At 33.6% G+C, this 16,560-nt stretch overlaps 1 protein-coding gene across 1 annotated transcript in view; it reads left to right on the top strand.

Moving 5' to 3' along the window:
* LOC110193575 (CUB and sushi domain-containing protein 3) overlaps positions 1-16,560 on the top strand; it is a 90,650-nt gene that overhangs the window by 45,281 nt on the left and 28,809 nt on the right. The window contains exons 5-10 of the mRNA XM_078151796.1: positions 3,253-3,432; positions 5,197-5,370; positions 8,770-8,943; positions 10,298-10,371; positions 14,615-14,726; positions 16,036-16,215. Of these exons, the coding sequence (XP_078007922.1) occupies positions 3,253-3,432; positions 5,197-5,370; positions 8,770-8,943; positions 10,298-10,371; positions 14,615-14,726; positions 16,036-16,215 (894 nt within the window). The remainder of the gene's footprint in view (positions 1-3,252; positions 3,433-5,196; positions 5,371-8,769; positions 8,944-10,297; positions 10,372-14,614; positions 14,727-16,035; positions 16,216-16,560) is intronic.

Raw genomic sequence — 16,560 nt, 5'->3', positions numbered from 1 at the left:
TTTTAAGCTTTGCTTCTGAAGATCATTAAGGTGACTTCTTTCTATTTTTTTTTCCTGACCTTCATCCTGATAGACTTCAGTTTATCATGTATGTGTTATCTCTTTTCTCTGACAACTTCCTGATGCAAATAATTGATATAGTGTAGTCAGAAAGAAAAGATTCATGAAGTGTTCTAGTCAACAAAACCATTTCATAGGAATGTAGGTAATTGATTTATGGCATCTCAGGCACTGGGTGGGTATTTCTTTACTTAATACATGTTTATTCTGTAAATAGAAATGTGTCGATCCTGGAAAATAAATGAGCAGTATTATTCTTTGTTTGTTCTACTTTGTCATAGCCATACAGAATAGATTTAGAAATTATTTCTTTTCTCATCAATAATCATAAGAGGGAAATCATCAAGCATGCAAAACTTTAATTAAGAAGAAGATAGAAGTAAGTACTGTACTCAGTGGGTGTGATTTTAGCAGACTGTCTTGAGGGATGGGAGGGAATATCAGGTAGAGAGAATATCCTGCATACATATTTTTTACATTGAAATGATTGTTCAAGGTATTAATTCCTCATAATTTAAACTGATTAGAAAAGAACAAAAGGAATCTTGACTTGTATCATTTTAATGGTGAGTTAATTATGAAAAAGAATTTAGTTTAAATACTGTATGTGTGTGTCTATAGTCAGTATGATGCCCTAATCCTAAAATTTCTTAAATTTAAATGTAATTTATTTTAGACATTTATTTCTTGTACACCTTTTGAATGATTCATGAAAAGATCCAGACACTGGGCACTGAGTCAGAAGATCTAAATTAAAATCCCAGTTTTGACCCTTAATAGCTATGTGACTAGTAAAATCACTTAATGTTTTAAATTCCATTTTTAAAAAAGGGGAGACAAATGATAGCTAGTATTTATATAGGACTTTAAGGTTTGCAAACTGTTTTATGTATGTTATCTCACTTAATTAAATGACTTGTTCAGGGATACACAGCTAAATTATCAGAAACTATATTTGAACTGACTCAGTCTATCACTCTGTTCAGTGCATCATCTAGATGCCTTGTCCTTACTGTCTTACTGTATCATTTATGAGGGAGGTTTTACATAAAATATGCTGTATAATATAAATGTGAACTATTAGTACAAAGAAATTAAAATTTCTTATCAGAAAGCAAAAAATAAATAAACTTGCCTTAGTTCTGAAAACAAATATACACCTAACTTCTTTGCCCAAATCAGTTTAATTTAGTTGCATGAAAATGTCTATTCCCTTTGTTTCATTAAAAATGGTACTTGTACTATTTTTTTCATTTTTAATTTGTGAAATAACACAAGTATTTCCATAACATAGTAGAATTTTAGAAACTGCAAATCTTTCATGTACAATTTGTTATTCCTCTTAAATATATAATAAATTTATCTTGTAATTTTCTTTTTTTCTTCCCTTCCCATACCCTGCCCTAGAGATGGCTACCATTAAACACAAATATGTATGTGTGTGTGTGTATAATCATTCTATACATAATTCTATTTATCAGTTTTTTTCTCTGGATGCAGATAGTGTCTTGCTTCATAGGTCTTTTCTCATTAATTTTACTGTTTGTAATAGTCAAAATTATTTAGTCACTCAAAGTTGTTCTTAAAACAATATTGCTGTTACTGTATACAATGTTCACTTTGTTCTGCTCATTTCTCTCTTCATTATGCAAGTCTATCAATGTTTTTTTTATAATCAACCAGATCATCATTTCTTATGGTACAGTAGTATTCTATCACAATCAAAAACTGTTCAGCTATCCCTCAATTGACAGACATTGCTGCAATTTCCAGTTCTTTGCTACCACAAAGAAAGCTGCTATAAATATTTTAGAACATTTAGGTTCTTTTCCTTTTTTCCTAATCATCTTTGGAAGTAGATCTAGTGGTGGTATTGCTGGGGGAAGGTTCCCCACCCCTGGTCATAAGCAATTTAATAATTCTTTGGGCGTAATTCCAGATTGTGCTCCAAAATGGTTGGATCAGTTCACAGTTTCACTAATAGCGACTTAGTGTCTGAATTTTTCCACATCCCCTCCAACATTTATCACCTTCCCTTTTAATCATTTTAGCCAATCTGATAGGTATAAAACAATATCTCAAGGTTGTTTTAATTTGCATTTCTCTAATCAATAATGATTTAAAGCATTTTTGTATGACTATAAATGGTTTTGATTTCCTCATTGGAAAACTGCTTGTTCATATCCTTTGACCATTGATCAGTTGGGGAATGACTCATTCTTTAGATTTGGAAAAGTTCTTTATATGTTTGAGATACAGGACCTTTATTTGAGAAACTGTCTATTAAAACTTTACCTTTAAATGTTTGTTTTTATCTGTAAGCTACCTTAAGACCTTTTCAACATCGGCAAATTATCAATCTTTTTAAAATGGCAATAATAATTATGAACCATCCTCTAATCTGCAGTAGTACATGTGATATGAAACAGTGGCTATTTGGCCCCATCCTTAGAACAGGTATAGTAGAAGAAAGTAGCTCAAAATATCTAGTCTCTAAGTCAACTGCTCTACATAATGGCAAATATCTTCCCTGAGAGAAGTATGGTTGAAGCTCTCTCCAAATTGTAGTAACATCACAATATTTGTGTCGCACTTTTAGGTCTATAAAACCTTTTACATTATTTCATGCATTATCTCACTTGATCCTCATAAAAGCCTTGTGGAGGTATGTTAGGAATGTAAGGATTGTCTTTATATGATAGTAAATCTGGAACTAGTAGAAACCTCAGAGGTCTTCTAACACGAAATCCCTTATTTTACAGAAGAAGAAACTGAGGCTTAGAGACATTTGGTCAAAGTCAGACCTCTAATAAATGACAAAGCTAAGACTCAAATCTATGTTTTAAATTCTGTTCTCAGAGCTCTTTCAAGTATGCCTGATCCTCTTGGAAATATTGCTAGCGGGCTTGACATTTAACTGACCAGAAGCCATAGCAGCAAGTATTCTCTTGAATTTACATTCTCTGAAACCTAAGCTTTTCAGGTTTTCAGACATATGCAGAGAATTGACAATGATAATCAATGTTTGGGTAGTGAGGAGTTTTCAGTAGGGGATTTAAATGGGTATGTGGTTATAATGAACATATTGCCTATTTTTTTCTGTTAATTATGATGTCTACCATATGTTTCCAAACCCTGTCCATAAATGCATGACCCCATTAACCATCTGTTCTCCAACTTCAATTCTTACAGTTATCAGTTGTGGGGATCCTGGTATACCTGCCAATGGAATGAGGTATGGAGATGATTATGTGGTTGGCCAAAATGTTACTTACATGTGCCAGCCAGGCTATACAATGGAATTGAATGGCTCCAGAATTCGGACTTGCACTACTAATGGCACGTGGAGTGGGACAATGCCAACTTGTAAAGGTGTGACTTTGTTTCTTGAATATTTGTGCTTGATGTTTGTCATATTTTCTCAAATTTTTATATAAGTACATTTAAAAGTATCTAAAACTTTTATGAATGTCTTTTCATTTTATTTTCCTTGTGGGAAAAAGCAGCCTTTGCAGAGAGAAAATTGATGTTTTTCTTGTCATATCAAAGGTTTATTTAGAACGTCTTCTTAAAAAAATCCATATAATTATATGGCCTACTGAAAGATGACTACAATTATTTACTTTGATTGAGGGAGCTTAGTCTAATGATTAACAAAGTACTTCAGTCCATTATTTCTAATTTCAATTTAATTTGCTAGCTTTAATTTGCTGACAGTTGGAATGAACTTCTAAAGACATGGAAAGTACAAAGTCTATACCTGGTCTAAGAACTACATTGAATTAGACTCAAGATTTTCCATAGAAGTGATCAAGAATATGCTACTTTAAAATTATACATATGTGTGTGTGTATATATGTGTGTATATATATATATATATGTATGTGTGTGTGTGTGTGTGTGTGTGTGTGTGTATGTATATATGTGTGGAGTGGGGGTGGATGTGATTTATTTCTCTAGTGTCGGGGTTAACAGCCTTGTCCTTCAATTTTTAATATTTGAAGAAGGTTTTCAAACCATTTTGCCATCTTTGAATATGAATTACTACACTGGATAAGTATAGGATATTATCAGTTACTGAAATCATTTCTTAAATCGTCCTGGTTTTGCTCATTTTTGTTGTTATTTGTGGGATTATAACAGTTAGTGCCATTCATCTATCTAAATGACTATGAGCTGATAGCTAATTAGCTGGATGACGAGGTGTTTCATATGTTCATTTTTTTTCCTTCTCCTTTGTGTTCACTCTGACTCAGAAGACTATAACGTTCATTGAGAATTTGAACTCAATAAAATGGTTTATGATATAGTTGAACAGATTTTAAAAACTCATTTTTTGTTCTTTTGTAGTGACAGTGGAAACAAAAATGTTAATTATGGTCAAAATTACTCATAACTATTTGACAGCCAATAATTTCTCATTTTATTTTAAAGTTGATATCTTCTCTTTTATTTTTCTACTCCCATTTATTCCTTTCTCTCTCCCTTTTATTGTTCCCATCCTGCAGTTAGTTAAATGGGATTAAGTTGATTCACGATCAGCTTTTTAAAAAACTTCAAATGGCAAAAAGAAAAGAAACAAGGGGAAAAAGAATATGGTGGTTCTGGGTTCACAATCCATAGCATTAATCCTATTCATAAGTATTGTTAAAGAAAGCAAGCTGTTTGGGTGAAGTACATGATCTCTCTTACTTCAGGGGAAAAAAAATAAAATGAGGAAAAAAATGCCTTAGAGCTACTTCTAAATTCTGGGCTTCTTGCCTGACAGAAGAACACTTGCACTATGTTTATCTAAACAATATTTCTCTCTAATGTGTCTAAAAGTCATTGTAAAATAATTTTAGATAAAGCTAATAATTTGTTACAGTACGGTTTATAGGAGGTCACTTTATGTTCTCCATCCACTAGATGTTGGGCAGCCTGCTATTTTGTAAGAGAAGCCCTGATAACCACACCATTATATCCCTAAGACATAGTTGCAACCCCAAAGCAGAAATGTTGTCAGGGGAATAAAACATGTTAGTACCATATTGTCCTCCAAAAAGGTTAAATGAGCACATATGGTTCTTCCATGGATATTTTAATACCCAAGATATTTATAGCAGCTGTGTCTAATTGCTTTTAATGTAATTACAGCTGTTACCTGCACAACTCCTCCTCAGATCTCTAATGGAAGACTGGAAGGAACAAATTTTGACTGGGGATTTAGTATTAGCTACATCTGTTCTCCGGGCTATGAACTATCTTTTCCTGCTGTTTTGACCTGTGTAGGGAATGGAACCTGGAGTGGGGAAGTACCACAGTGCTTACGTAAGTATTTTTTCATATAAAAAGAATGACTAATTTCTGGGTTAAAAAAAATTGGTGATCCTCCAGTTATAGGTGAAAATGTGTTTTTCTATATGTGAAAACTACTTATAACCTTTAAGAAATATTTTTCAGGAGGAGAGAGACCTGCTTAAAAGTTAATATCAAGCAAAAGATTGAAATCTGCTGAAAGATTATGCTTGACTCAAGTCACCTTAACTTTGAAAAATGCTGCAAATGATTTACCCCTAAAAGTTGCTTTGAAAATAAATCCCTGCCAATTTTTCTTTGATTTTTCATTCAAATCTGGGTCTTCTTATTATTATCATGTATTATGATAATGGTAGCAGTGATAAGTTTTAAATTGTTGCCGACTTCATAGGATTTATGACTTCTTTAATATAGATATTTCTGTATGTAATGTACAGTTTTTCTTTTAAAGATGTTACTATTTTTACTCATATGTTAAAGCATCACATTAAGCATCATGTAGAATGAATTATGATAACAGTGTCACTCTTGTATACAATATGCTTTTAACATTCAATCTAGAGGAACCCTATCTGATGTGCATTCATTGATATTTTAGTTGCATGTTCAGTTTTATAACTCTATTGAGGATGTTTCATAATACTATAAGTTTAATATCATGCAGGGAATAGAAAGAGAATGGATATGAGTCACATTATTAGTTCACTGGGACTTTGGCACAGTGGAATCCCTATAGGCAAAGGAGGCTCTTCAGACATAGTGGCAAATACCAGTAATTCCTGTCATATGAGGAGTGAATCAGTCAAGTTAAGTGACATTAACCAACATTTATTAAGTGTGTTGTATGTGTCAGACACTGTACTAAACACAGGTTACAAAGAAAAGCAAAAACAGACCCCCACTCTCAAGAAACTCACTAATAACAAAACGGACATTCAAACAACTACACACAAACAAGACAGATACATTTTAACTTAAGAGATAATATCAGAGGGAAAGCACAAGTGTTATTGGAATAGGGTTCTTACAGAAGGATGAATTTTGGCTGAGACTTCAGGAAAGCCAAAGAATCCAGGAAATGAAGGAGAGAATTCCAGGCATGGGAGATAGCCAGTAAAAATGCCCAGAGTTGGGAAATGAAGTATTTTGAGAAAGGAACGCTAAAGGAGGTCAGAATGTCACTGGATTGTAGAGTACAATGTTGGGTGTAAAGTGTAAGAAGGCTGTAATGCAGAGGTTAGGGAAGCAGATTTGTAAGAAATTCCTTATAGAAAATTCAGTAAGGAATATGTTTCATATATATATGTGTGTGTGTGTGTGTGTGTGTGTGTACACACACACACACATATATACATATATATATAAACTCGTGTATCTATATCTACATATATACATATGTGTTTCTACATATAGTTATATACCGATACACATGGTGCCCCAAAAATCTTTGTGCAAGTTTAAGATTTAATAATTTCAAAACATTATATACATATATGTGTGTATGTATATATATATATACACACACACACACACATACGTATACAATGCATATATGTATGTGCACATATATAAACATGGAAATACATACTTTTGTGTATTTTAAATTGAATCCAATTTTAAAATTTTATATTTCTATTTTAGGGAATTTCTATTTTACCTTGGAGATAATAGAGCGACACTGGAGCTTATTGATGTGGGTGGGGTGTGTGACATGGTCAGACCTCTGCTTTAGGAAGATCAGTTGGAGAGAGGGAGGGAGAGAGAGGAGAAGAGAAAGAGAGAGAGAGAGAGAGAGAGAGAGAGAGAGAGAGAGAGAGAGAGAGAGAGGGAGAGAGGGAGAAGAGGAGGAGGAGGAATGGGGAAAGTACCTATTAGGATTGGAGGAATAGTAATGAGGGAAGCTTATCCTAGCAATATCAAGACACTGTCTTTTCTTTTATTTGTGGAAAAAGAAAAGGATGTAACTAAGTGGAGCCAAAATTGGTGGAGGGGATTATTATAAAAACAGGCTGTGAAAGAGAGTACTCATAGGCATGATTTGGTGAATTGAAATATGCAAAACTATATTTGGGAACCAGCAGCCAGAGGTGCAGGCACGCCATGTAGACAGAGAATGGATAACATCTGAAGAGAGAATAAAGCAACGTAGCTTAGTAAAAAGAATACTAGTAAAGGAATAAAAAGAGCAAGTTATGATACTGACTGTGACACTAACAGTCAGCTAGAGCAGCTGGGAGCCCAGTGGATAGAATGCTGTGCCTGGAGGCAGGAACTCATCTTCTTAAGTTCAAATTTGGCCTCAGGTACTTACTAGCTGTGTGACCCAGGGCAAGTCATTTCACCCTGTTTGCCTCAGTTTCTTCATCTGTAAAATAAGCTGGAGAAGGATATGGCAAACCACCCCAGTATGTGTGCCAAGAATATTCCAAATGAGGTCTTGAAGAGTTTGATATGACTGAAATGACTGAGCAGCAACAGTCAGTCAACAAGCATTCATTAAGCACCTGCTTTGTGTCAGACACTATACTAAATGGTGGGGACAAAAAGAAAGGCAAAAACATGGGCTTTACCCTCAAGGACCTCACATTCTGATGGGAGAGACAACATGCTAACAACTATATGCATAAAAATACATACAGTATGAATAAAAGGTGATTTTAGAGAGAAGGGACTAGAAATGTGAACTTCATTTCTAGCTGGTCTCATTTTCTTTATTTGTAAAATGAGGTGCCTGAGATGATCTTGACAGCTAATTTTATGATTTGTTTTAAAAAATGTGAGACTTTTAACTTTATGTGGCTCTAACCCATGTCAGCCTTCTTACATGGGAGATAAAGAAGAGAAAAAGGCCTTTGTATATGTACACCTTGTTTCTATGAATATCTCAAAAGACATAGGATCATAGTTCTGCAGCTGGAAAGGATTTTAGAAATCATCAAGTCCAAGCCTCTTATTTTGTAGGTAAGGAAATTGAGGCCCAGAGACGTAAAGTTACCTGTCTAAGGTCACCTAGATTGTATGTTTTTCAGGCAAGAGAAGCCCAAGGTTTTCCTGGCTATAAACTCTAGCCATTCACCATCCTGCTGGAGAGGATAACAGAGAAATCCAGATTTCTATTTCTGGGCATAACTCAGTCAAAAGAAGCATTCTTTTTCAGGTGATTATGAGTTCACATCCAGCCTCAGACATTTACCAGCTGTGTGACCCTGAACAAATCACTTATATTCTGTTTGCCTCAGTTTCCTTAGTTATAAAATGGGGATAATAATAGCACCTACCTCATAGGACTATTGTGAGGATCAAATGAGATAATATTTGTAAAGTGCTTTGCAAACCTTTAAGACTATAAACAAGTTTATTAAAATGTAAATAAATCTAAACTTTTTTGTCACACTTTTTCCCCCCTCATAGCAAAATTTTGTGGTGACCCTGGAGTTCCTGCACAAGGAAAAAGAGAAGGCAAGAGCTTCATCTACCAGTCAGAAGTCTCCTTTAGCTGTAATGCCCCTTTTATTTTAGTGGGATCAAGCACTAGAATATGCCAAGCTGATGGAACTTGGAGTGGTTCATCACCACATTGTATAGGTAAAGAACAATACTGTGCTCAATCATTCCGGAATTACTAAATGCTAAAAAAAAATGGTACATTGTTTTTGGAGGCATTTTTTGTTAGAGACCCTTGAGATTAGCATTAATTTAGGAAATGTTTAATATGAGGAAATATTACTAGGATACTCTGAATAGGTACTTTGAGAGTTTTGATAGTTTTGATTTTTTTTTAAATCACTTTCCCAGAAAAAAAAAAGTACTGGAAATAACCTTATCAATAGAATACATAATAAGAAGACACACGTAAGTGTTTGGAATATTGAATTACAGATATTTAGAAATTTTCACATATTTATTCTAGATAAGATTAAACAATATGGAGAAGGAACAAAAATTGTATGTAGCCATGGTCTATTTGATAAATCTACAAGATTTTGTTTTTTGTGTTGATAAACCATTTAAAAAAATCCTATACCCCACAGTGAATATAACTATGCCCAAAGTGTCAGCAAATTCAGGTCAAATCCCAAAGGTCATTCTTAATGCTTAAGTATTTGTTTCTAGAGAAATTTTGGCTTCTGAAGGGGAGGAGTGGTCACTTCTGATAGCAAATATAATTCTTGTTAACCTGGCTCCATATAGGAATTTTTTATAAATAAACACTTTCTTCTTTTTCTTTAAAAACAATGTAAAGACTAAACATCAGATATAAATATCAAAATGGAGCCAACTTTCAAAATGGCTATTGGCCATCAGTTTCATATTCTATCTTCTGAATTGGGGAATCACTTGTTAATAAGTAATGGATAAAAGTTAATCTACCTTCGTACACATTAGTATTATGTGTGTATAACTTATCCATCCCTTTACCCAGTGGCTCAGGAGACCATGTATATTTCTGGGCATTATTGTCCTCAATTTCACTTTTCTATACTGTCCTCAAAACAGTTGGCACTGGCTGCTACTAAGAAAACAAGAGGCCTAAGCATAACTCATCATGTGTTTACTTGGCAATTAAAAATCTTCAGAAAATCACTTTAACAAGCCATATTTGACTGAAAAAGAAATTATATGTTGCCAACACTGTTACTACCACAGTACCATATTCCTTTCTCAATCCCCTAAAAAGGGCCTCAAAATAGATACTTGTGTAATCATCAAAGATGATCACATTGGATGCAGTTAAATGGACCATTGGTCTCATTCTCTAATCTCTAAGAACATTACATTATTGTTTGATTTTAGTTTTACATAATCTATGAAATGGTATCATGTTACTCATTCTTCCACTGGGTCCACTCAACCACAGTTAATTTAAAATTGAATTATATGACAGATAGAGGTTTATTTTAACTTTCAGAGGCATAATTTGCTTTTAACTCTACTTCAGAGCCCACCCGCACATCATGTGAAAACCCGGGAGTACCACGTCATGGATCACAGAACAATACATTTGGATTTCAAGTGGGTATTTTAAATATGTGTTTCAAAAAAGGGTTTATATTTTAAAATTCAAATCTAATTAGGAAGCTTGCTACTAAAGAAAATGCTTTATCTTTGGTAAACCAAAGCAAGCCACAAAATTGCATTTATTTTAACATCTTTTTGCTGAGGAAATAGTGTGTTTATGTTCTTTTATTTTTATAGAATTCTAATTAGAATAAACTTTTAAAGATTATTCAATTCAGGTGCTCAAGACAAGGCAGGGCCCCACTTTACCCAACTCAGATGTATATATAGTCTACCCTTAAAGATTTGACAGTGTTACTTAATAGAAATCCCTATTGTTTAATAATTGTCATTTTATTAGAAATGTCTTGCTTGTCAGACTTCTTTTATCCTGGGTAAAAAATTCCAATTCTTTAAACTTTGCCTTGGAGATATTTTTTTTTTCCTCCTTCTATAGACCTCCCCTGATTTCTATTTATATCTTAATGTGTAGAGACACAAATTGGTTGCAATGCCAGTTTATAACCTGGAGAGTGAAAAGTCTATCCAATTAGTTGTTTCTCAGCTTAAGCTCAAGCATGTCAATCCTGTTTATAAAGCCCAGTTCACTGCAACCTTTTCTTCTTTTTTTTTCAATAACAATAGTACTTCGCTTTTGAGTGTTCTCTGTGTCACTTATATGAATGCTTGTCAACAGTTTACACACCTAGAAATGTCAGACAACAACTTACATAGACTTTTCAACTTCAGGACAGAAATTTTTTGCTCATAAAAGAATTAGGAACAATGTTAGTCTAGATATTCATAAGTTCAGCTCCAGTGACTCTCAAATTCACAAAAATTCAGATAGGTACACCCAGAAGTCATTTTAACTGCATTGCTTCCACTTAGACACACATTTATAAACCCAGAAAAAGCAAACAGAAAGCCACTGTGATGAGTGTTGTAGTGGGGGAGAAGGAGATCAGAGGAAGGATAAAAATGTCACATGAAAAATGTTAGATAGGAAGCAAAAATAGATGAAGAAAAAATAGAGAAAATACAAAACAGGAGGCAGTAAGTGACTAGATAGTTCAGGCAGCATGAAATTTAATGGGTAGTAAAGACTAGCGATGACTAGTAGAAAAAGGTATGTATGATCTTAGAAGAATGTAAAGAGGAAGTTAACCAGGATAGAAGTTGTTAAGACAAAGAGTGAACAAAGACTTATTTTGGATATTCAGCAAAATAATAATGGATTCCTAGAAGGAGATATTTTCTTAGACATTGTTATTGATGTGGGAAATTTCTGAATACAATTTGACCATAACCTATAATGCAAAGTGAAAGTGAATTGTTATAATAGAATTCTTTGGCATGTTCAGTCATGTATAGCAGACATTCTTGCTCTGTCTTTTTCCAATTTAGGTTTTAGGTAGAGATTCAGCAACTTTTCCATTTAAGGAGCCTAAAGGGAGCCAAAGTGCATACTGAATTCAAAAAAGGAAATAGCCAATTTACACATTGCCCAATTGTAATCTGTGGCAGAATTTTCCCTAGCAGTGCTATTTTGTATGAAATTCAATGTGAGCCTGAAGAACAGCCATTTTAAAAGGAAGCACTCATCAAAGGTGCCATATTGCTGTTGCTAAGAATAGTTTTCATTTATCTACCATTCAGTCACAGCATGGGCATTGATTTCATAGCTTTTCCAATAGTTCCAGGATGCTTGAATCCTGTCCAGATGTTAACAAAAGAGTAAGAAAGTGCCTCCATCTCTGTTATATCAGTTTTTATAGAGGACTTCAGATTCACAGTTACTTAAAAGCATGTATCATTCATCTAACTTCCATGAAATGGATGGCCAGCCAAATGTATTGGCCCTCGTCCTACAAATGGATAAACCAAAACAGTGATTACATGATTTGCTTTAGTCACAAAACAAATCAGTGTCAGCACCCGGGAAAGAATACATAGTAGATCTCATGATGGCAAAGTCTGTGGTCTAAGAATTTCATCAAAGAGAAACAATTGAGGTTTTTCATTTGGAGAACAGGATAGCTATGAAGTGTAATGAATAGAAAAATTAACAAAAACATTTTAAGTGCTACTAAAAGAGTTAACAGTAATTAACCTGGGAAAGATTTATGACAGTTAACATAGAAATAAATTCATCATATTTCTTTACATATACTTTAAATCATTTAATCCTTCTCAACCGTATTCCCAAACTCATAGAAGCAAGATCTTCTATTGACAAGGAATGATACTTATGTTCATTGAATGTCATAAAAAAGAAACAACCCAACAACTATTATACTATCTTTCACCCTGATATAATTGACAAAATTTATGACATAAAAAAGGGCATCATTCAACAAGAAATATACTTTCTCTAATTATTTGTAAACCACTTATTTATAAAATTATAATGTTTGATAATTTTGTTTTACCAACAAACTGATATAGTAAAAGCAATCAGTGTTTTAAAATTATGTATATAGAGAGAAATGACATCAACCATTGGCAAACTCTTAGTATACATACATTGTAAAGTTATGTGATGTGGAAGGGTTAAAAGTCTCTCTAGATCCCTTCTCAGTATAATAGTTTATAAATTTTAAATCAATTTAAAATCAAATACCTAGTATTGCAAAGAAACCAATTATGTTAATATAAAGTTATCAAAATATTTTTAAAGTTCACAGACACCAGATCAAGAACCTTTGCCTTAATGGGATGAATAACATGATGAAATACTAGCCAAGCAAGTCCTTTACCTCAACCTTGTTACAAAAGAAAAATAAAAAAGTAATGTATGTTAAACTCTGTTAAAGCCCAGATAGAAAGAGTGAGAGACAGAGACAGAGAGAGAGAGAGAGAGAGAGACACTGCTAGATATGATGTATCATCATGATCAAGATTAATGAAACATCTTTTAATGAACAGCAAACTAAGTTGCTAGAAAGAGGAACAAATGAAGGACTTAATAAAGATATTATCTATTAAACATGTCTCTTTGGATATGTTCAATTACCAATTGTTAAAATCCACACCATGCCAATTTAAAAGAGTTGTTGATGAGAAGATTCATTTCAATGGATTTTAAATTGTTTATGTAGTGTATTTGTTGTTGCTCAAACCACTCTAGCATCTTTGCCAAGTAAACCCCAAATGGAGTCACAAAGAGCAGCACATGACTGAAGTGACTGAAAAACAACCAAACAGACCAAATCTACATGACAATCCTTCCAAGTAACTCAGCTAGATTTAATTTTATAAGACAATCTGAATTACTTACATAATTTATTTAATTATATTAACTAGATTAATTAGTCCCATCCTTACTCCATACTCTGGCATGTTTTGTTTTGTTTTGTTTTTTTCCTGAAGTTAAAAATCCCCACTCAGTTCCTTCAACTGATCCTTGTAGGTGTCATCTCAAGTCCAATACTATACTGCTCTCTCTTCTCTGGATATGATCCAACTTAATAGTGTCTTTCTTAAAATGTGATTGCCTGAACTAAAAGTTTTGACCAACATGTAGTCTGACCAGTCTGGCATATGTCTCTTAAAGCCCTCTAAGACCACATAAATTCTGTAAGTTACCATATCACATTACAGACCCTCCTCAGACTTATACTGTACTTACTCTCCTAATTATTTTTCCCATGAATTGCTTGCTAGCCCTGGATTAGGTCTAAACTCCTTACTCATTACTCAAGACCCTCTTCAACCTGGCCCCAGTAACACTTTCAACTCTATCTACCTTTCCCCTACTTTAATTCCTGTCTTCTAACTAAAGTGATCTGCTGTCTGCTTCCATCAACATTCCTATATCTGTATCTTTGCTTATGCTGTTTCCTCCACCAGAAAAGACTTTCCCCTTTCTCCGTGTTTATCTAAATCCTAACTTTCCTTTGAAATTCAGCTCAAACCCTACCACCTTAATGAAGTTTTCCTCAGTTTCCCTAGTGGTGGTTCCTCCTTCTGAATGGCTTTAGCATTTATAACCTTTATCATTCTTCATGCTTAGCATACAGCCTTACTTGCTATATGTTTACTGTTTCTTGTGTGATTAAGAGGAGACATATTTATTAGATATTTAGTTTACATCATCTTCTTTTAATATTTATTGTTCTTCTGCTTCTAATTTCCCCCACAAAGACTCGTATTTTGAAACATTTTTCCCTCTAGGATCTAGTATAACTTTTCATCCTGAAGATAATGGAAATTTCTTTGCAATGATGCTCTTTTTTCCCCTTGAATTTTTAAATAGGTGGGAAATGTTGTACAATTTCATTGCAAAAAAGGACACCTTCTACAAGGTTCAACAACACGAACTTGCCTTCCTGACCTCACATGGAGTGGAATTCAGCCTGAATGTATACGTGAGTATTGGTTGTAAGAAAATTGGCCTTTTTTATGTCTCCCTCACATTTGAAAATAAATTTTAATAAGTACATTATGGATATATTTTATTTTTTTGAGATGGTTATTATAAAAGTATTCATCACTCAAGTTTTTATTCTTTATCAGAGCCCAATATCTTTGCAAAAAACCTCAAAATATAACTAAATATACCTAAAATATAACTAAATATCAACACATTTTTCATTGTGCTTAAAGCCCTTTTAATAATCACAACAATAATTGATATTCATGTAGTACTTTAAAGTTTCCAAAGCACATTCGTATGTTATCCTATTCAATCCTCACAACAACCCTGTGAGTTACAGACTGTGGTTCTTTTTATTACCATTTTGTAAATTAAGAAAATGAGTTTCAGAAAAGTTCAGGAACTTTTTTTAAGTCTGTCCATTAGGCTAATAATTAAAAGGACAGTCTGTAAACAATCAGTTTCAGCCTTCAACCTCTAAGCTCTAACCTACTGACTGAAGTAGGAAGAAAATATGAGTTTGTTTAGGAGCCAAGAGGCCTTTGGCTTTAAGGACTTTCTTGAGTAGAGGTTTTATCCTCTGAAAATATCCTGACCTCGAGCTTCCTAAGGAAGGTCACAATCCTAAAGGATACCCCATGGTTTGAAATATAAGCAAGAATGTGTGTGTGTGTGTGTGTGTGTGTGTGTGTGTGTGTGTGTGTGTGTGTTTCCTTGGGTTTTTTGTTAGTTTTGCTTTGTTTTAGTGGAATTGGGAAAGAGGAGAGAGGAAGTCAGGTAAAAGCATTGTTTGAGAAGAAAAGAATGTCTCCTGTTGATGGAAGAGAAGGGAACAGGCCCAATGATTCAAGATGCTATGTAGAAATAAAGGGCCCTGTTAAGTGTTAAGAAAAAAGCTATTTTGCTTCAGTAGAAGGTATTTTTCACATTGGACTGTCTATATGGAAGACGTTAGTGTTATAACATTTAAAAAGACAATCTAATATACATAGTCTTTGGACATTAACATAATTTTATGTAGGAAAAATCTTAGGATAAGGAATAATTTTTCATAAATATACTATTTTATTTTTACATCATTATTTAGGATGATGGTTACCAAACAAGTGCATTCATTTGCTAAAAGCCATTGTATTGGACTAAAAACTTAAATCATCCAAAAATGTTAAATGGCTCCTAAACTATTTTCCATGGGGAAGTGAGTTATCCTAATAGTTGGAGAAATGTTAGGAAAAACATGACTTGTGACTTTTTCTGGCCCTTCAGTGAAATTTTCCCATGTTTCTCTTTCCTTCATGTAGCACACAGCTGTAAACAGCCAGAAACTCCTGCTCATGCAAATGTTGTAGGAATGGATCTTCCATCCCATGGCTATACACTGATATATACATGTCAGCCTGGTTTCTTCTTAGCAGGAGGAACAGAACATAGGGTCTGTAGATCCGATAGCACATGGACAGGAAAAGTTCCAGTATGTGAAGGTAATTTCATTCAGTCATCTTCTGTGGTAAGATTTTGATAGCCTAAATATCATAGCAACATTAATATTAAATAGAAATATTTCATTTGTTGCCACATGGCTTGAAACTTTATGAAGACAAAAGACAATTTCCCAAAAGGCAATTAGTTTTTTGAATGTGATTATTTAGAAAGAGCATCGTATTTTAATCATATTTTATCGTAATTTCATTGTCAGTATTATTTAAAGGCTTAAAATCAAACTGTTGTGAGGAGAGAGATAATTATTGAACAATCCAGATAGATAAATAACTAATTGCTAGATTTTTTTAAAAATTGTAACATAATTTAGAGAATATCGTCACCCC

Source organism: Phascolarctos cinereus, unplaced genomic scaffold, assembly GCF_003287225.1.
Source record: "Phascolarctos cinereus isolate Bilbo 61053 unplaced genomic scaffold, phaCin_HiC Scaffold_4;HRSCAF=312, whole genome shotgun sequence".
NCBI classification, from domain to species: domain Eukaryota; kingdom Metazoa; phylum Chordata; class Mammalia; order Diprotodontia; family Phascolarctidae; genus Phascolarctos; species Phascolarctos cinereus.
Note: the sequence above shows the minus strand (reverse complement) of the source record. Positions and strands in the feature narration are given on the sequence as shown.